The 20,515-nt window shown below is 43.2% G+C and overlaps 1 protein-coding gene across 2 annotated transcripts; it reads right to left on the bottom strand.

The window, feature by feature from the left end:
- Nucleotides 1-2,802: 2,802 nt before the first annotated feature.
- On the bottom strand, nt 2,803-20,296 carry lrrc24 (leucine rich repeat containing 24). 2 transcript variants are annotated; one of them, XM_084912598.1, is made up of 5 exons: nt 20,214-20,296; nt 9,056-9,250; nt 7,154-7,432; nt 5,981-6,149; nt 2,803-4,894 (listed from the first exon to the last, which is right to left on the bottom strand). In XM_084912598.1, exons 2-5 carry the CDS (start codon nt 9,215-9,217, stop codon nt 3,648-3,650), a joined length of 1,857 nt encoding a protein of 618 aa, XP_084768724.1. In that variant the 5' UTR covers nt 9,218-9,250; nt 20,214-20,296; the 3' UTR covers nt 2,803-3,647. The 2 variants fall into 2 exon arrangements, with proteins under 2 accessions (XP_084768724.1, XP_084768723.1); XM_084912597.1 differs by lacking the exon at nt 20,214-20,296 and having other exon boundaries at nt 9,056-10,101.
- Nucleotides 20,297-20,515: the final 219 nt, after the last annotated feature.

Here is a 20,515-nt window from a genome sequence, read left to right as displayed (position 1 = left end):
GTGACCAATGTTGTATTGCAAAGTGCCCGTGTATTTTGGAATAGCAAAATCATGTACTGACTACTCATTTGAGGTGCACTTAGCAGTGGCAGTACATTAAAAGACTTGATTTCCATATTACTGCCATCATTAGTGTTATTTTTGCATAACTTTCTGTCTGTTAAATCAATTAGGGAGGTCTCTAATAACCAGCATGGGTCTGCAGGTAAACTGGTCGAGGGAATCATTTGGAGTGATTAGCAAAGGTGCACAATGTGGTTTCAATGCATTCAGCTTTTATGCCTTAATGGAGACGAGCAAGCGTTGCCATTTTTGGATGTACTGCAGTTTTATTGGACAGTCTTGTGCTTGCTTCTGTGTTTTTGTCTACCTGCTGTGATCCACACAGAGAAAGTAAGACTCAATCAGACACAGCAACATTAGCCTGATGACTTATATGTACCGAATCCATTGTGCCCATGACAACCATTGTGAGCCGAGCTTTGTCGGACATGTAATGACACAGCCCGCGAATTGTGTTATAGTAGACACAAAGAAAATCCATTTACTTGGTGGGGGCAACTGGAATAAGAGTATTTCACATTTCATTGTGTGAGATAGGCAGCATAATACATCATCTGTGATAAGAAGGTGTTGTTGTGAGTTTCAGCCAGATGGTTGTGTCTTTTTTCTGTCTGGGGAATGCTGTACTTTTATCCTTTGTGTTAGCTTAGCTCCCTGGCGGTAATGCTGCTGTTGGCAAATCTGTATGTACAGTGTCACCTGAAACTGAGTTTTCCATTAGTGATCATACCATCAAACGGAAATCTGGGTATAAAACAAATCCAGAGTTATTTGTAGCAATGAATAGGCAGGCTAGCTGTTTTTCTAGTTTCAGTCTTTATGCTAATGTGGGTTGGTTGGCCAATTGATTATTTGATCTCCCTTTTTTCCAAAACATTCTTGATATTCATTTGCAACGGCCAGTACATTCATTGAGGTCCTTCTCCTTCTGTGTTTTGTGTCTCCCACTGGCATGTGTTTGTATATGTGTGCTTACCTCTTTCCAGAGTAGGTGCAGTCACTAGAGGACTTATGAAAAATTACAAGTCTTAGCTGATGTCTTCAGCTGGACATGGCCCCGGCCTCAGTTGGGTGGTGGGGGTATGTGGCGAGGCGTGGTTCGTTGCGTGGCTGCGGAGGAAGCTCTGTATAAAAGTCTGTACTGGGTCCTCTTGTAGTTGTTGTTGTTGGTGGCGTATGGGCGGGTGGGAACTGAAAAGCTGCAGGTGCGAGTATTGTGGAAACCACAAGAGGAAATAAAGTGTGTGTTGACAAGTGTGATAATGTGGTGGGGTCCGTCATTCGTGCCACATTTATGTTTTAATGCTCTTAGTACTGCTGTTTATTTCTAACATGACAGTTCCACGTTAGAGCTCTGCAACATTAAACTGATACATTTAAACATTAAAGGTTGCTGTCAGCCTAATAAAGGGTTTTTTATTCTGGCTATTAAACAGGCATTTTTGGTGATAGGCTACAAATGTAACTAATCAGTTTTCTAATCTGTGTTCCAGTGTCTGTAAGTCCAACAGTGTAACTCAGCAGCATTTGGACTAAGTGTACTTGTATAAATGCACACTGCAGTGATAATGTGCTGCACAGTATACTGTAAGTGGGCTTCATTCAGTAATGTTAAGCTTTACTGATCGCTTATATAAAAGTTATTTCTTCAGGAGAGAATCTATATCAGACTTAGAGGAAAGCAAATAAAAGAATCATGATTTTAAACTGAAGCTCTTCAGCCAGACAGTAAGACCCACTTCACCAAACCTCTCTGGTGCCTTATTGCTTAATTTTGATGAACCTCAATAGTGGCGGCTACAGTAGATATATATACAAAAATGGCTACTCCTGAGTCTGCCAAGCTCTAGGTTCTAAAATGCATAATAATGCAAATAATCATAAATATGGCACTGCATGTCCGTGTTTTATGCACTAAAAGTTAGTTAGTATGTTGATACCTGAAGCCTGTGCCACCTTCTCTATTTTCAACCCCAAACAGAGCTGCTTGTTTGTTTTTTGTTTCAAAAATGGCTCTTGTCTAGAAAGTTCATGAAACCAAACAATTTTGAAGCAATTTTGCTTGTTTTATCATATAGCTATATAGAAACCACCTTCAGCAAACACATACTGCAACAAAAATGTACTACATGCACAGAATGGTTCACTTGTGCATATACCAGTTCTGGACTATTTAAGAGAGCATTCTCAGACTATACAATACTTTTGTTTATTTGGCTCCGTGGCATTGTGCTGATACTTTCAGTGTTAGTGGCAGACAGAAGCAGGCTTTACATTTTTAAAACATGTCCTTTGGCTGTAATCCTTATTAAGCTGCATAGCATAACCATGACATTTAATACTCAGTAATAAACAGCTTTAAAATACCTACAGAGAGGCCAGTTTAAAAAGAATATTGACATGTTTTTGAACAAGAATCAATACAGCTCTGGGTCTTGGTGTAAAGCAGCAGCGATTATTTGGGTTTTCAACACATTTTCAGTTGCAACCATCTATCTTAGCCCACAAGTAGCTGTGAAAGGACACTTGATATCTGCAGTGTTTAGCGGAAAAGGGAAAGAATAAATGGTTTATGAACCATTGACCTCTGACAGACTGGCCTCTACACTGTGACTCAGATCTACAGTCTCTCTATAAAGCCCTTTTCACATCTCATAGAATGAAGGGAAGACCACAGGGAAAAACTACACACTTCAAATATGGACTATAGAGTCAGAAAAAGAGGGAAAAGGGAAAAACTTTCTCTTTTAAAATACATTTTATTACGTAGAAACCAAAGACAAAATGTACATTATTAACATCATAATGGTAATCACAGACTGACGTTAATGAAGCTTGAGTTCTTTCAGAGAGTCGACTTCACACATTAGAAATGCTAATATCTTGTTCTAGTGTTGCAGTCAGCAGGTATAAAACAACACAACATGTTAACATCAAGAAAAACAATGCTATGATACAAACATAAAAAAGACTAGATTTCTGCATTCAGAATGAACCTCTATAAACAAATCCACCTACCCACACCCACTCGCACATATGGGTAATGTTAATGTAGTTTCAGTAAGAGGATTGCTTTAGGCCTAATTCTAATGTGATGTGTAGCAGGATTCACAAAACAACTGTACTTCACTCTGAGAATTAACTTTGTAATATACTACACAAAACATAGACAAAACACGAAAAGTAAAGCGTAACGAACGAAATTAGAATAAAGCAGACACTGTGTGCTGCATCGTTTCAGCCTCTTTTTAGTGTAACTAAACATTTCTGACGAGGTTAGCCACCTAGAGTTATCCTTAAAGGGTTGATTTTGAGACAGAAAGCTGTGGTTCATGTGTTATTTCCTGTTCAATCGTCAGTCTTCTTAACCCATCACGAGTGTCATACAATCAATCAAGAAGCTCTCTCAGAGGCCACTTGTGAACCAGGCTCCCCCAGAAATTACTGACTGACAATCTCCCCTCTTTAAAAGGCCAGATAATAATCTGATGCTTCAAATCACTGCACCAAGGTGATTTCCATTATTGTCTTTAATTAAAAGTCCATCAACATATTGTTTCATGCTAGAGCATAATAATGACTCCTTAACAATGGATCTCATAGGCAACCTGTGATCCGAACAGGAGACTCTGACTGAGGAAGAGCTCTTCTGGGTCTGTTGTTAGGGGCCCCTCTCCCCCATCTGCTGGGTTTCTGCGTAGTCCCAATCCCCCCGATCGTGTCAGAGTCTGAACCATTTCGTGATCGAGGAGAGCCTCCTTCATGCCCTTCTGTTGGACAAACCCGCTCATCATGGGACATGCAGACGAAGTGGAACCCAGGACCGGCTTGGCTCGGTTGAGTACGTACATCTCGTGGCCATGGTCATCGCGGTACTCCTCCAGCTGCGCAAAGGTGGTGGGTCCGTCAGAGTAGTCGTTCACATAGAGGATGCTCTCTTCCTTGCTCGTGCAATAGGAGCCAGTGTCGTCTTTCTGATACTGCTGGTGACGAGTGTAGATCATAATCAAGAGGAGAACAGCAGTGAGTGCCAGCAAGGAGATGCCAACAGCAATAGCAGTCTGTGTGGCAGGGCCCAGGGCATTAAAGTCCATGCTGTCTTGCTCATACAGAGGCTCCTGGCTAACATCCACAACCTCAGGCTGGTAAAAGGAGTTGGACGAAGATGAAACATAGGAGTGAGTGTTCAAACGAGGCCAAAACTGAGATGAATAGGAGGAAGAAGACATGTTGACTGCTAGGTGGAAAGTAACCCTAGCCACACCACCAGGGTTCCAGGCCTCGCATTCGTAGCGCCCAGCATGTGCTACGGTGACATTGCTGAGAAACAGCATGCCGCTGCCCATGTCTGGATCAAAGCTGTCCCTCTCTCCACCTTCCTCAGTTCCACGTACAGGCCCATGGATTGCTCCAACACCTCCCACCTTGATCCCTCCACTGCTAGGTAAGGCTGTCACCGCTCCACCGGCCCCAGGCCTAAACAGCTCCCCATTGGGTCCCAGCTCTTGAACCAGGCCTCGAGGTGACAACTGTGGTTTACCATGGGAGGCTTTTTTCCAAGTCACTTGAGGCTGAGGGTATCCCGAGGCCTGGCAGGAGACTCGAAGACTCTCTCCTAGGCGAACGGTCAGGTGGCTTGGCTCGAGCTGCACTACTGGAGGGATGCAGACCAGACTGTTTGGAGGTACCTCCACCAGGCTGAGGTGGGAGAGGCGAGGAGGTTCGGAGCACATTAGCCGACGCTGCTCTGCAGAACTCAAGAGACGCTGTCCGTCTTCGCTTATCCAGGTTCTCAGCCAGCCAAGAGCGCAATCACAGCGCCATGGGTTCTCTATAGGGGAATGAAAGAAAGCAGTTACGGAAACAGACATAAACGGAACGCAGTTTTCAAGGTCAAAATTAACCTAGCATAAATCTGATAGCATGGTGGAAAGTAACCCTGGCCACCTGCATGATCTACTGAAGTGGATTTGTTAAATATATTTTTTTGTTCATGTAATATCAACTTTCTAATTCAATTCAATTAATCTATCAATTCTCTTCTGCTTATCCAATCAGGGTCAAGGGGGGCTGGAACCTATCCCAGCTGCTGTAGAGTGAGAGGCGGGGTACACCCTGGACGGGTTGCCAGCCTGTCGCAGGGCTACCACAGAGAGACAGATAACCATTTGCACTCACATTTACACCTGTGGGCAATTTAGATTTCAAACCCAGGACATAAGAAACTTCCAGCAGAACCAGGCTCTGCCGTGACCAGTTGAGGATAATGGGAGTGAGACAGGACAAAAAACATATTGTGGTGCTGTGGAGTTCTTTTGAGCCCACCGCAAGACCATGGGCCTTAGTAATCAAGACTAAATCATTGTTCATGTTTATAGTCACAGAGACATCATAGAGCTGTTTAAATAATAACAAAAACAGACTGTGTACATTTTTTACACTCTTTGGGACATATAGACAGTGACAAAAATGTCAAACTTGGAGAGAAGTTCACTCTTTGAATACATTAATGCCTCTGTCATTAAATGTAACAAGTGTGAAGTTGGGATTGTTGCTTTCTTGGAAGTTACAGTAAGGGTCAGTCCAACTTTAGAAAAGTGTGGGAGGAGGGATTACCAGATTTTATCTGAGTAAACAGGCTCCTCCACATGAGGTCCCATTAATTAGCTGTTTTGTTAATTTAGTTGGCTTTTTCCTCTAGTTTTAATTCTCAGAAGTCTGCCTGCTGTGACCCGCTGTTATAATTTCATTGGTAGAGTGTGAATTTCAGTGGTTGGAAGTACATTATTGCAGGGGTGTGAGTTATTCAGAAGTGTGGAAAGAGAGGAGTTATTCAAGGCACCTTGAATTAAAATCAGTGTTGGATGATTCTATCATATTATAGTAACACTTAATATAATCTAGGAATTCTACCTACCTGTAACACGGAGCACCTGCAGACTGACAAGCGGTTTGAGTGATGAAGCTCCCAGGGTGCGGAGGTGATTCCTGCTGAGGTCCAGCAAGGCCAGAGACGACAAACCAGACAAGGCTTGCTCAGCTAGCAGCTCAATGCTGTTTTCTTGCAAGTGGAGTTCCTGCAGACGCTGCAGACAGCAAAAATGACACAAAGCAGGGGAAGCAGAGGTAAGTATAAAATGTGCAAGTTCATAAGGGATAGAATTATCCAGTATAGTGACAGGAGGGTGTCTCAGCTCCACCTGAGTCAGTCTGTACTGTATTACCACATGCTAGGGATTAAGGAGACATCAGTCACGAATAAGACTTAGGCTACGTTCACACTGCAGGTCTTAATGCTCAATTCAGATTTTTTGATCAAATCCAATTTTTTTGTCTGCTTGTTCACACTACAAATAAAATGCGACAGCAAACGCGCTCTAGTGTGAACCCTCAAAGCAGCCCGCATGCGCAAAAGAAGACGTCACATACAACTTGCTCTGTTTAGACCCAGACCAAACAGTATTGTTTGACTGATGGCCCTTAATATAAAGACTTGTTTCGGACTTTACGTTTCCCAATTTTGCTTTAAGTTATAAAGTTATTTTGTTATTTACATATGGCCTAATAATTATCCTTATTGCTGTTTTAGAGGAGCGGTGCTTCAAAGGATAGTTGCAGATTTCTGTCAGAATCTGCAGATTATACAGTACAAATAAAATGTTCACGTTTCTCCAACGTTGTCTTCTCAACAGTTTCACTGGATGGCCAGGAAGCGTTCGCGATGTCTTCTTGGGCGCTTCTCCGGCGCTGATAATTGGCGTCTGGATTTAATGCAACATGACCATTCAAACAGCAGTCGCTTTCTAAAACATCAGATATGTATCGGATTCAGTACCACATACGAAAGTGACCCAGGCCGAATTTCAAAATATCGGATTTGTGCCGTTCACACTGTCATACCATGATCGGATATGGGTCACATAGGGTCAAAAAAGTCAGATTTGATGCGCTTTCGCCTGCAGTGTGAACGTAGCTTTAGATTTGAAGACATCATTCTGTAAAAACATTCTATATTTGTTTCCTAGAACACCTATTTCAAAGTTTGCATTAATTATTTCCAACTAATACATTTGGGCTGACACAACCTAACCTGTAGTCCTCTGAAGGTGTGGTCCTGGACTCGAGTGATCTGGTTGCCGGCGAGATACAGGATCCTTAGGTGCTCCAGACCCCGAAACATATCAGAGGTAACCAGGTGGATGAGGTTACCATTAAGGGCCAGTTCCAGCAGCTGCCCCTGCCCGAGAAAAGCCCCGGGCTCCAGGGCTGAGATGCTGTTGTTCTGCAGGTATAGATAATGGAGGCTGCCAAGGCGAGTCAGGTCCTGAAGACGGATCTGCACTATTGCATTGTCCTGGAGGAAAATGGTCTTTATGGACGACAGGGTAAATGAAATTAGCAGAGTGATCACACATTGATTACATTAGGGAAACAGAAGATAGGATGTGAGGTTTCATCTGAGGTTTGTTTTGTAGAAGAAAATGAGTGTGGCTTATAGCTGTGCTGCACTCAGCGGGTAGAAATTAACCACACAATGGATTAAACCAGAAACAGACCCACCTTGAAAGACTGTCTCACTGGGCTGTGCATGTTAAATGTAGTCATGTGTGGTGTTCCATGTACCGCAGAATGAACTAGTTCACAGTTATGATAATCTTACTAATTCTAATGATGTCTGTATGCTCTAAACCTATCATCGGTAATCATTGTTCATCTGATCTTTCTCAAATCTGGCATATGTGTTGCTGAGAATCCAAATAACATCCAAAGTATGTAAGCTTCAGATAGGTTTGGCTGAGTGGTTCTCATATCAGCTCACTTGTCTGCGATCCTACTCTCCCAATAGGATCCATCACTAATTTCAAGTCATAATGAATACAACATGATTTTAATTGAGTAAAATGTGTTGACTTAACAAACCGGAACTTTGACCCTGAGAGATCTGCACTCCACTGTGAGGCTGGAACAGCGACAGCCGGAGGGACAGCCCAGAGACGGCTGAGGGTATGCTTTACTATGTTACTGAAAAGTTTCGAGCCTCTGTTTCTGAACCAGATCTGCCCCTTTGCCCTTCACGTTCAGTTTCAAAACACCGGGTGAAGACATAGACATTCAAAATCAGGCTTCATATTGAGCCTCCACAATGAGTGATGTCACAGTGGCTAGGTCCATCTTTTATTTACATCTTTTAGCTGCAGCCAACAATCTGCCTGTTCTGCAGAGCCCCATTTTGAGCCGGCACAGTCACACCCACGCACATTCTGCGAGTGCAACCTTCTTGTTGTCAATATATGATTACCTGCATGTCATGTGTTTAGGGGCCATCTGTAAATTGAGAAGGACATGGGTTATATTCTGCCTGAATGAGCACTGTGGTAGTAATGGTAGTTGGTTGCGTTTCACGTGTCTTAGTCAGAAATCACAGGTCTTTTAAGTCAGCATATCCCCAAAAATGAACATTAGACTGAGTTTTTTTATGAGACGTGCTTTCTGCGTTGGATCTGGCATGCACAATTTTGCAGCTTGATTGGTAATATGCATTCATCTGTGACGCTTCCTTGGAGGAAAACACGGGGGCCACGAGGTAAAGTGTGATGGACGAGATAGACCTGCTGATTGAGGTTAATGGAACAATTTATGCAGGGCATGCTTTACATTAATATTCATGAGCTGCAGTGATGTTGGGGGGGGGTTTGAACCCAAGAGGAAAAAAAACCACGGCATAATGTTAAACATCTTCGCAACAGATGATCAGAGCGCGTGCGAGAGTCGCGCTCTGAGCAAGAATGAATAATTACACAGCCAACAGCGCAGCCCTTCCCTCAGGCTTACATCAAAGAGGGTCACGGTGAATTGATTAACCACAATCATTTCAGGGTAATAAGAATGGATCAGAGAGGAAGTCAACTGAAAACCTCTGGTGTGCATGTGTGTGTGTTTGGATGGGGTGGGGGCACGGGCAACTAGTGCCCTAACATACAGTCCAACTGACCTCGGTGACAGACGGGATGCCCTGTGGGATTTCTTTGACCCCGAGAGATCCGCACTCCACTGTGAGGCTGTAGCAGCGACAGCCGGAGGGACAGCCCAGGGACGGCTGAGGGATGAGGACTAGGATGATCAGGATTAGTCTGGAGAACCACAAGAGGCCCATGACGGCTTTAGAGTAGGTCTTCAGAGGCAGAACCTGAAAAGAGAAGATGGGAAAAAAGGGGAAAACATTTCTCTCTTCTTGGTTAATGCACTTTATTCTCAAAGCGGAGACTGACAGCAGCTCCAGATGTGCTGTTAAAGCATATAACTGTGAAATGGCAAGGGAGGATTGACAAGAAAGCAAGCAAAAACAAGCGTATCTCTTCATCCCCGGCTATTATCCATTCAACTGTGTCTATTCTGTGGGACTGCAGCAGCTTCTATTATGGGCTTCAATTAATTAAAGATGTGATAAAAGATGTTCAGGTTGCCTCAAGGACCTCTCTCTTGTCTGCTTAATGCATGCACAAACACACTCTCCCTCATTTTCGGTCTCTTTCTTTGTCTTACAATCACGCACACACACAAATGTGTAGCAAAGAGTCACAGTCTCTGTTTTGAACTCTGTAATCTCAGAAAGCACATTTACCTCCTCAAAGCAACTCTCCAGTGGTAACCAGCTCTAATCATCTGATCAAAACCATCAGCATCGGCTGCTCGCTGCACCTTACAGCAACGTCTTGCTTTGATATAAACCCATCGCAGAGCAACTCATCCATGCACTTCTTTTTTTCCACCCGTTTTCTTTTCTTTTTTCTTTCTTTTTTCTTTTTTTGCATCTATACGGTCCAGAAGGGATTTATTGTTCTGCTTGGTTGTTCACATCAAAACTCAATGCTGGCCGGCAGTGTTCAAAATAGTTAATCTGCAGCAGGTCACACGAGGATACCGGAGGGCTGGAGATATACAGGGAGTGCAGAATTATTAGGCAAGTTGTATTTTTGAGGAATAATTTTATTATTGAACAACAACCATGTTCTCAATGAACCCAAAAAACTCATTAATATCAAAGCTGAATGTTTTTGGAAGTAGTTTTTAGTTTGTTTTTAGTTTTAGCTATTTTAGGGGGATATCTGTGTGTGCAGGTGACTATTACTGTGCATAATTATTAGGCAACTTAACAAAAAACAAATATATACCCATTTCAATTATTTATTTTTACCAGTGAAACCAGTATAACATCTCCACATTCACAAATATACATTTCTGACATTCAAAAACAAAACAAAAACAAATCAGCGACCAGTATAGCCACCTTTCTTTGCAAGGACACTCAAAAGCCTGCCATCCATGGATTCTGTCAGTGTTTTGATCTGTTCACCATCAACATTGCGTGCAGCAGCAACCACAGCCTCCCAGACACTGTTCAGAGAGGTGTACTGTTTTCCCTCCTTGTAAATCTCACATTTGATGATGGACCACAGGTTCTCAATGGGGTTCAGATCAGGTGAACAAGGTGGCCATGTCATTAGTTTTTCTTCTTTCATACCCTTTCTTGCCAGCCACGCTGTGGAGTACTTGGACGCGTGTGATGGAGCATTGTCCTGCATGAAAATCATGTTTTTCTTGAAGGATGCAGACTTCTTCCTGTACCACTGCTTGAAGAAGGTGTCTTCCAGAAACTGGCAGTAGGACTGGGAGTTGAGCTCGACTCCATCCTCAACCCGAAAAGGCCCCACAAGCTCATCTTTGATGATACCAGCCCAAACCAGTACTCCACCTCCACCTTGCTGGCGTCTGAGTCGGACTGGAGCTCTCTGCCCTTTACCAATCCAGCCACGAGCCCATCCATCTGGCCCATCAAGACTCACTCTCATTTCATCAGTCCATAAAACCTTAGAAAAATCAGTCTTGAGATATTTCTTGGCCCAGTCTTGACGTTTCAGCTTGTGTGTCTTGTTCAGTGGTGGTCGTCTTTCAGCCTTTCTTACCTTGGCCATGTCTCTGAGTATTGCACACCTTGTGCTTTTGGGCACTCCAGTGATGTTGCAGCTCTGAAATATGGCCAAACTGGTGGCAAGTGGCATCTTGGCAGCTGCACGCTTGACTTTTCTCAGTTCGTGGGCAGTTATTTTGCGCCTTGGTTTTTCCACACGCTTCTTGCGACCCTGTTGACTATTTTGAATGAAACACTTGATTGTTCGATGATCACGCTTCAGAAGCTTTGCAATTTTGAGACTGCTGCATCCCTCTGCAAGATATCTCACTGTTTTTGACTTTTCTGAGCCTGTCAAGTCCTTCTTTTGACCCATTTTGCCAAAGGAAAGGACGTTGCCTAATAATTATGCACACCTGATATAGGGTGTTGATGTCATTAGACCACACCCCTTCTCATTACAGAGATGCACATCACCTAATATGCTTAATTGGTAGTAGGCTTTCGAGCCTATACAGCTTGGAGTACGACAACATGCATGAAGTGGATGATGTGGACAAAATACTCATTTGCCTAATAATTCTGCACTCCCTGTAATATGCACTGAAATGTCACACTGAGCCTGTCATTCTGTCCCTGTGACAGCAGGTTGATTTACCGTGCTTTACTGTGCCACCTGCCTCGTCCTGGAGCAGCTTCTTCCAGCAGAGAAGACGATGTCTCATTGATCCAATCTAAAATCTCACATTGTTAGAAAACATTCGCTCGTACCCCGGCCCCCGTTAAGCTTGTCTAACTTGTGAAAAATCCTAGTTTACTTAAAGAGTCTCCTGGACAGATAACTGATAGTATTTGCATCTTGCTTGGAACGATCTGAAGATCGTTTAGTTTATTAATCATCAGAATGCACACAGCTCTCATTAAAGCTAAATGATGAAAGGGTCCTGTGCCTGAAATAAACTGTGACTGATAAATATTTCATTTCCCGGGTGTTTGAACTCTTCTGTCGGACCGATATCAAGCCTGTCCACGCCATATGCAGTGTTATAATCCAGACGAAATGCCTAAGCGTAAAAGTACTGGGATCGCTGTTTCAGTGGCTGAGAAGTAATTCTCAGTGCGGTCACGCTGCAGTATTAAGCAAATACGAAATAAAACTGGATTTTTAAAAAAAATTTTTTTTTAACATTGTGTGTTTCATTTAGAGCACATTTGCAAGGGTAGCCAGCTTGATTAATACAATGTGACCTACATAAGCTTTTCAATCGTCTCCTCTCACCAAAAAAACACTTATTAACAAAAGTGTGCCATTTCCTCTCTGGAGCTCGCCAAACAAGCATGCAGAGAAATTAGGTATTTCTATTGTTGGGAAGAGAAAGCACAAAAATTGAATTCTGAATTAGGCCTTGGTCTGTCATTGAGCCTTTGTTACTTCTCACAGTGAGATGACTTCTAAATAGCTTTGACTTAACTTGAAAAGTGTCAGAAGGGGAACCGGAGAGGAAGACGCCTGCCCTCGGCTAAGAATACACTCAGAACAGGGTGCACAGTCTGATATTTGTTGTTAGAACATGAGCCCAACATCAATGCAAACGACGCACTGCCAGAATACAGCTCGTGCATTTCTCTCCTTGCTTCCAGGGCTGCTCAGTTTTTTAAAAACCGCACGCATACAGAGTCTGGATGGCCCACACACAAAGGGTACCCATGGAGTCATCAGGTTCTGCAAACTGAAAGGACTCAGTGACAAAAATAACACAACGGGCGGGGGCAGGCTTCTTTAAATAATGCTGCTGACACTTGTTTTGCAGTACAATGTATACTCCACTTTTTCTAGATTCAGCAGAGACTTGACTCTTATCTTTTGTTTTGCTGATGTGGGATTTTGGTGGTAAGAGGTCAATTTGTTCATTTCTGTCTCGGTAATCCCTCGCGGAACACGCGGTAATCTGCACAATCAGATGCTTGTTAGCTAAGCCTCTGTCTGTGCTGTCCACATTTTTGTGGAGGGAGGCGCTTTGTTCGGCATTAAAAAAACGAGGTCAGCAAAATATATTTATTGACCACGTGGGAAAGTGTACATAAGATGATTAAGGCTTGTTGGTTTGTAGAGCGAGCCAAGAGTCAGGGAGAGTGCGGCCACAGAGACCTGCCAGGGCAGATGTCAGTCAACAAATGCCAAAGGAAATCTAATAAACCTGGCATCACACAAAGCCCTGCTCAGCATTCACCAGCAGCTCCTAACGTCCGCCCACGCACATCTCTGCAAACATTATTTTGCACTGGACTTGTTTATTTGGGCATTTCTGAATTACAAATGTCTCTTTTGCACTTGACACAGTGATCTGTTTCTGCAAACAAAATCATCATCCACTGGTGAACAGTTACATTCTGGCTGACCAAACACTCACAGCGCTGACAGCTCGCTCTTGTTTTTGCCAAGAAGGGTAGGTGTTGATATGTCAGAGGTGCAGCAGACTAGCCAGAGTGCTGGAGGCGGGAATCAAAGTTCACATTCCCGCATTGCCATCGGTGCAGGTCGGCCTCATCCGTTGTTATGGTAACTCTTGCAATCAGGGAAGGTTCTGCTTGCAGGGCCTGAAGGCCAGCCACAGTTCCTGTGAGCTGCTGTTAGGCAAACAACTCTGCAGAAATAGAAGCTGTCATTTCCAGGGGAAAATTGCTCACAGGCACTTGAGCTATGTGATGACCCAGAGCTAAATCGTAAATTCTCTCTCTCGCTCTCTTTTTTTTGGTTCTGAATCTCTTTCTCTTTTTCCAGCTTCAACTTTTCCCTCCCTCTTTCTCTCCTTGTTCCCTTCGCAGTTTCCTTGAAAAGCCACCATCATTTTCCCTTTCCATAGTCTCTGACCTCTCTCTTTTCTCATCACCCGTCCTTCAGCTCTGACTGACAGGTGCTAAATCATTTGTCTCCGAGCATCCTTTTGTCCACAAATAAACCGAGGGCCAAGGCTCCGGCAGTGCACTGTGGCACTAACCCAAGAGTAACACACTGACTTTGAGAGATAGTCTTGTTGGTGCGCACCAAAATGCACAAACACACACAGGAGCGCTCATGAACATGCAAAGCACGCCTACAATACAACACTCATATACAAGCACCAGCCACCAACGTTCAGGGACACACACTCTTGACTGGCAGATGCACACACACATAGAGGAAGACGCTCATATGCTTATGCGCTCGCACATCTTGTCTACAACCAGCAGCAGCTATCATCATTCACAGACACAGACAAGTCAAACACTCACATATTTTTGTGTCAGCGGTAAAGGAAGCTCTGCTCAGTTAATAAGTCTGCATTGATTTCTTTATTTTTCCACTATTACTCTGTCCAGTTGGGCTCTGCAACCATTGATTTTCACCGTGAAAGCAGTGGGGAGGGGAGCTGGCATTTGTGAATGTCTGTGTTGAGGAGAAACAGAGTAAATGACTGCATGTTGCTTATTGCTGGGTTACTTGTCTGTGTGTGTCTAGCTCACTGTCAGGTTGCCTCGAGCCAAATCACCCTCTGAGCAGCAACAGCACTCCGCCACCGCTCCCAGAGGAGCATTTACTCTAAAACCTTCACTCCCTCTCCGCGTACTAAGACAAACTCGATAAATCTTTGCTATTTAAGAGTTCACATGATAAACTGCTCTGACACGTCTGTCTGTGACGTGCAGGCTGTTGTTGCTAATGTAAGCTGGCAAGCAGATAGACTCTGAAGGTATTGACATAAACTGCACGGAGCCTCGAATAAACCCACAAACTCTGATTTTGTTTTGAGGTTCATGCGACGCTTTATACAGGCTGCTGCTCTGGCTGAAACTGCAACCATGAGCGGAGCAATTTAGAAATATCAGCGTACGGTGTCTCCCGCAGGCTCAACAAGTCTGTGTGCTGGAATCCTTGCAAGTCAGTTTGATTTGCGACTGATAATTGAGAACTAAAAGCACAGCGGCGACTGCGGCACTGCATAATCAATATTCCATTTTCCACATAAGATTTATTTTTATGCCCTCGTGGTCCGGGAAGGGTGGCTGAAACATCGCGTCATGATTGCTCACAGCTCAGGAGAAGGTTTTCGACCCGTTTTAGCCTTGCGACTTGTTTTCTGTTGCTCCATGCCTTCTTTTTCGTTTTTTTCTCCCCCAAATCTGGTTAGTATGATGAAATACAAGCAACACTGCAAAAGCAGTGTGTCAGAAAATGTCTGACATAAAAATAAGGCTGCTGCTATATCACATGTATATCTTATTATATATGAATAGAACAAACCAATGTGGCCAAAAATGTAACAAGTTTAAATTCATAGTTTTTTAAAATGCATTTTAAACCTTTTTTCTAGGATGTGCTTTTGCTTCTGTTTTGCTATTTTTGACAATTAAATTGTACTCAGACAACAGGTGTAGAGTGCGACCCTAACTGACAAAGTACACACAGCTAACAATTCAAAGGAAACCAGATAAAGTAATAAATCAGCCATTGTATTTGCACCACCATGAAGGTGCCGTACACAGTCCACTATATACTGTATACTGACCATGGATAGATATCCAGATGTAATTAATGCAAAGCAAAAGCATTTCATTTTCACTAACCAAGGACCTTTTATAAAAGAATACAGACAATGAAACTGCTGCCCACTTACTAACAGACTACATGATTATAATAAGAGGCAAACACACATACATCAGTCTGGGAACCTCACTAACTAGCCTCTCGGAGGAGGAGCCAAATTTCCAGATCTTCTGCTTTAGCCACGATATCAGTATATCCAGGTCTATGCTTGCTATTTGATGGATTGGTGATGGATTACCTGCTCAAACATGATTGGTTAAGTCAGACTCAGACCACAAATACAATGCAGACAGTTTCAGTTAGCAAAACTTTGGCCCATTGTCTTCAGTTTCTTCAGATTCATGTGGAGACACTTGCTTGTAGACGCTGCACAAACAGTAAACACCATGTTTAAGTCTCTTACAAATTTTCTAACAAGCTCCAAAGTTACAGCACTTTGTAATAACCAACATTAGTATATGTGTGTGTAAGCAGATGGACGTTATCTGGACGGCCTTAATACTTGTTTTTAAAAAACAGGTGGGCTGTCAGTGACGAAAATCACCACACTGTTAACCTGAACGCCATGTTTCGTGTTCTTTTTTCACTAACAGCTGAGCTTTGTTTTCACTTTGAGTTGACTAGCTTTTAGGTTAGGAGTCGGCACCTGCTTTGGTTTAAGCTACAATGATTAGACAAGTGCAGCAACTGTATCACAGCTGCCTTTATCATTTATGGCACAGATTCAACATTCCCCAGAGATTTTGGTCCACATTGATGTGATAGCATCACACAGTTGCTGCAAATTTGTCAGCTGCATATCCATTATGCAAATCCCCTGATCCACCACATCTGGGGATTGTAGAGACCATCTGACCTCATTGTCATGTTCAAGAAACCATTCGGTATAAGACGATCTGAGCTTTATGACACGATGTGTTATCCTGCTGGAAGCAGCCATCAGGAGATGGGTACACTGTAGTCAATACTCGGGTAGGTTACGGTGTTTAAATAATGTTCAAAGTGTGCCAAGAAAATATGCTCAACAGTATTACAGCAGCAGCAGCAGCCTGAATCATTAACATAAGGGAGGATCGAGCCATGCTTTCACTTTGTTTATGCCCAGTTCTGACCCTACCATCTGGATGAGAAACAGACTCATCAGATCTAGCAACATTTTTCCAATCTTCTGTTGTTTACTTTCAGTGGCCCCATGCGAATAGTAGCCTCAGTTTCCTGTTGTCAGCTCACAGGAGTGGCACCTAGAGTGATCCTCTACTGCTCTAGCCCATCTGCTTCAAGTTGTGGCTTCAGAGATGCTCTTCTGCCACCTTAGTTGTTACAGGTGGTTATTTGAGTTGCTGTTGCCTTCCTGTCCACTCCAAGCAGTCTGGCCATTCTCCTCTGACCTCCGGTATCAACAAGACATTTTGGTCCAGCGAATTGCCACTCGCTGGATATTTTCTCTTTGTTCGACCGTTCTGTGTAAACCCTAGAGATGGTTGTGCAGGAAAATCTCAGCAGTTTCTAAAATACTCAGACCAGCCCCCGTGGCTTTCACAACACCACTATAATGGTCACTTAAATCACCCCTCTTCCCCACTCTAATGCTCGGCTTGAACTTCAGCAGATCGTCTTGATCATGTCTGCATGCCTAAATGTGCTGAGCGGCCAAAACTGAGTGGGTACTTAGAGCGAGCTGTTTCTTGTATCCAGTCTTTATGATAAGCCAAACTAACTTTGGCTCTAACTTCATCTTTACAGCTGCGAGCATGGTGTCAGTCTTCCTGCCTGAAGAAATTATAGTTAAGTGCAAATTTTGAGAGAACAATAAACATAAATGAGCCAATTGTGTGTTTGTGTATGCATGCCTCAATTACTCATTTAGTAAACACGCTGGCAGCAGGCTGTGTCACCTTTTCGAACACAACGTCACACATACGCATGTGCTCTCTCACAACTTTTTTCCATTTTCACAGACATTTTCCTCCAGCCTCTCTCTGTCCATTCTAATTGTCAAGCTTGGTGGATGCGATCAGTCCCAGCCGTTTCTCTCACAGTAGCCACATCTGACAGGCTGCCTAATTTGCCCCAGATTAAAATAAGCAGTTTGACTGATTGATTTATTTTAATATTTATATACATTTTGGTCCGTTTTCATCAGTCGGGCTTCAAACCTCTTGTTTTTCTGCTGTGCCCAGTACGACATTGACAAACACCACTCACCTTTGAAGGTTTAAGGATGGATGAGATCAGACAAGTTTGAAGGCAAATGCTGGGAAGACAGATCATCCTGTATAGCAAAGCAGAACAATCCCTTCCATTTTTATATTTCCCTGGATTTGACAGAAGCATTAACTTGAATGGATTTTCTTTTTCTATGCGACTGTTTTCTTTTAAGCGGCTGCATTTCTGCCCCCCCCACCCCCCTCCCCAGTTGTTCTGGATGGACAAATCTGAATTGTAAATATTGTTTATAGCAGTCGAGTTGAAAGTGCAGGTATTACTCAAGCAGCAGTGAAACTGTGTGTGAAAGCGTATGTGTCCAGAAATGAAATGAAATGCTCCGATAATGATTGCTTATCATCAGTCTATATTGCACTTCTGTAATACTTGGGTGTGCAGTGGTTGTCTGCGGTAGGAGCCACTGAATCCTCATAAATTATGTTTCTTTGTTGCCATGGAAGTGACAGCATCTGCTGACTCCAAGTAATGGATGTCAGGCGTGTGTCAAATTGCACTCTGACACCTAGCCTATACTGTGGTTATCTGTACAGTCTGGCATACAGGCAGGAATTAATGAAACTTTAACAGAATCTGCTTCTTTTTTTTTCTCATGAATTTCTTATTTCAGCTGATCTTTGCCATCTGCCCGTATCAAGTCAGGCCAGAATTGAGGGTACTATACAATTACAGCCATGAGACATTTCAGTCATCATTGTCTGGCAGACAGTAGCCAATGAAAAATTAAACATCTCTGCAGCCGTAAGAAGTCAACTTGTCCGTACGCATATGTCCACGGAAGACAGATTCCCCACCCTCGGAGTTAAACAAACGAGGTCCTATCTAGGGTGAGGGGGGTGGGGGGGTGGGGGGTGCTGTTTGGCTCCACACCGCTTCATGTGCAGAATAGCAATTAAGCAGAGGCAAGCACATTACAACTCTTGACATTAGGGAAGAGAGACGTCTAAAATTCCAAATAAGAAAGCAGGGTGGTCTTCCTGTAGGGTTACACTACTGCATGCTAATCATATATCACTCTTGGTCCCTCACTTTAAAATATCTCCAATAGCAGCAGCAGCTCGTCAGATAATCTGGATATGCTGCAGCTCTGTCTGCAGTGACATTAGTGTAAGTTGTCTGAAAGGTATTCTACAGTCTAAGAGAACTGTTTAAGCATCGTAGCGCTGACACACGAGGACACAAAGTACAAAGTTCCAAATCACTGCTGTGACCGGATTGCTAATTAATCACGCCTGGAGTTCTGTGTCAAGACAAACAGCAAGAACCTTTGACAGCTGGTCAAACAGTGATGACCCAGTTTATCCGGCAGACCCAGTGCAGTGAGATACAACCGCTCTGCAGCGGAACCCAGAATATGTGACGCTCATCATTCCTCAAGTTTTTCTTTTCTTTTCTCTTTGACAGGTGTTGATTCTGTTTCATGGCGGCTGCCTTTTGTGCTGCTGTTGAGCTGTATAGGTCATTATTTATTTATGCGCACTCACTGGCCCATTTGTTAGGTACACCTGCAAAGTATAATGCTGTGCAATGCAATAACCCTGTTATAGCAGTCATGTATACAAAGGTGAATTTTGAGTGATGCATGTGTCAATACGGAATTGGACTTGCAGTATTTGTACTGTGTGTTATATGTGTTGTATACCGGGAGGTATTTACATGTTTTGTCCGTCTCATGTACAATCATTGTAACAAAAAAGACAAACAAACAAAAATCTGGCATCTTGTAAGGAGAAGTGAGCAGCTGTACCAGATTGATTTGAACTACACAAGCATACACAGCAATAACAAGTGATTTAGCATACACACAGTTAGACAGACTTTCCATGTGAGGACTTTACACTAGGCTGCTGAATTTGAAGTCTGTAGGGCGTGTTACTAACCCCCCCCCCCCCACGCACACACACACAAAAAAATACAAAGACCAGGTTAGATACTGTAGTATTAACACTATACAGAAACGAAAGGGTCTTATTTTTTCCACTTAAAAACTTCAATTAACATATTCTAGGAAGGGTTATATGTCACCTATAAGTTCAAGTAACACGTACTCACAGACACGGGGAAAAACAACAACAACAACAAAAATCCCCAAAAAGGAATAAAAATATTAAAAATGGTTTTCTCCCCAGCTTCAACTATGAGATGATAATAACAACATTTCCCAAAATAAGCCACCTCTTCTGTTTTACTCCCTTTCTGGTATCTGTGTGAGTGGGCTGCACAGTTTTCTGTTACTTCAACACAGAAAAGGAAAAAACAAACAAACAAACAAACAAAATCAACCAATCTGGATTTAAATCAAACGTCAAACGGGGTCGCTAACAACCGACAGTGTGAGATACCTCAGTCTCACTATCCCAGGCGCGCTGTGCCCCCCCGCCGCCAAAAAAAAAAAAAAGAGAGAAAGGAAAGGAAAGCGCATTTACAACCTACCCTTTTCTTTGCGTGCACGGACTTGGTCTCGGCAGCAGCGGTCGGGCGACTTGAAAGAAAAACTATAATAAGAATTTTTAACAATAATAACAATAATTTAAAAACAAAAAGAGGAATTCCACTTGAAATCACAGCAGGGGAAAGCGTCGGAACATTGTTTCCCTCCCTCTGCCCTGCTCGCTCCTGGCTGGGCAGCGCTGAGGAGTCCACACAGGCTGAGCTGCTCCGCTGTAATTGGACGCTGCGAGCCGGAGGAAACTGCTCGCGTCTGCCAGGGCTGGACTTCAGTGCTGATGATGCTC

Source organism: Perissodus microlepis, chromosome 18 (assembly GCF_051167445.1).
Source record: "Perissodus microlepis isolate ML-2025 ecotype Zambia chromosome 18, ASM5116744v1, whole genome shotgun sequence".
Taxonomy (NCBI): domain Eukaryota; kingdom Metazoa; phylum Chordata; class Actinopteri; order Cichliformes; family Cichlidae; genus Perissodus; species Perissodus microlepis.
This window is presented reverse-complemented; position numbering and strand designations above follow the sequence as displayed.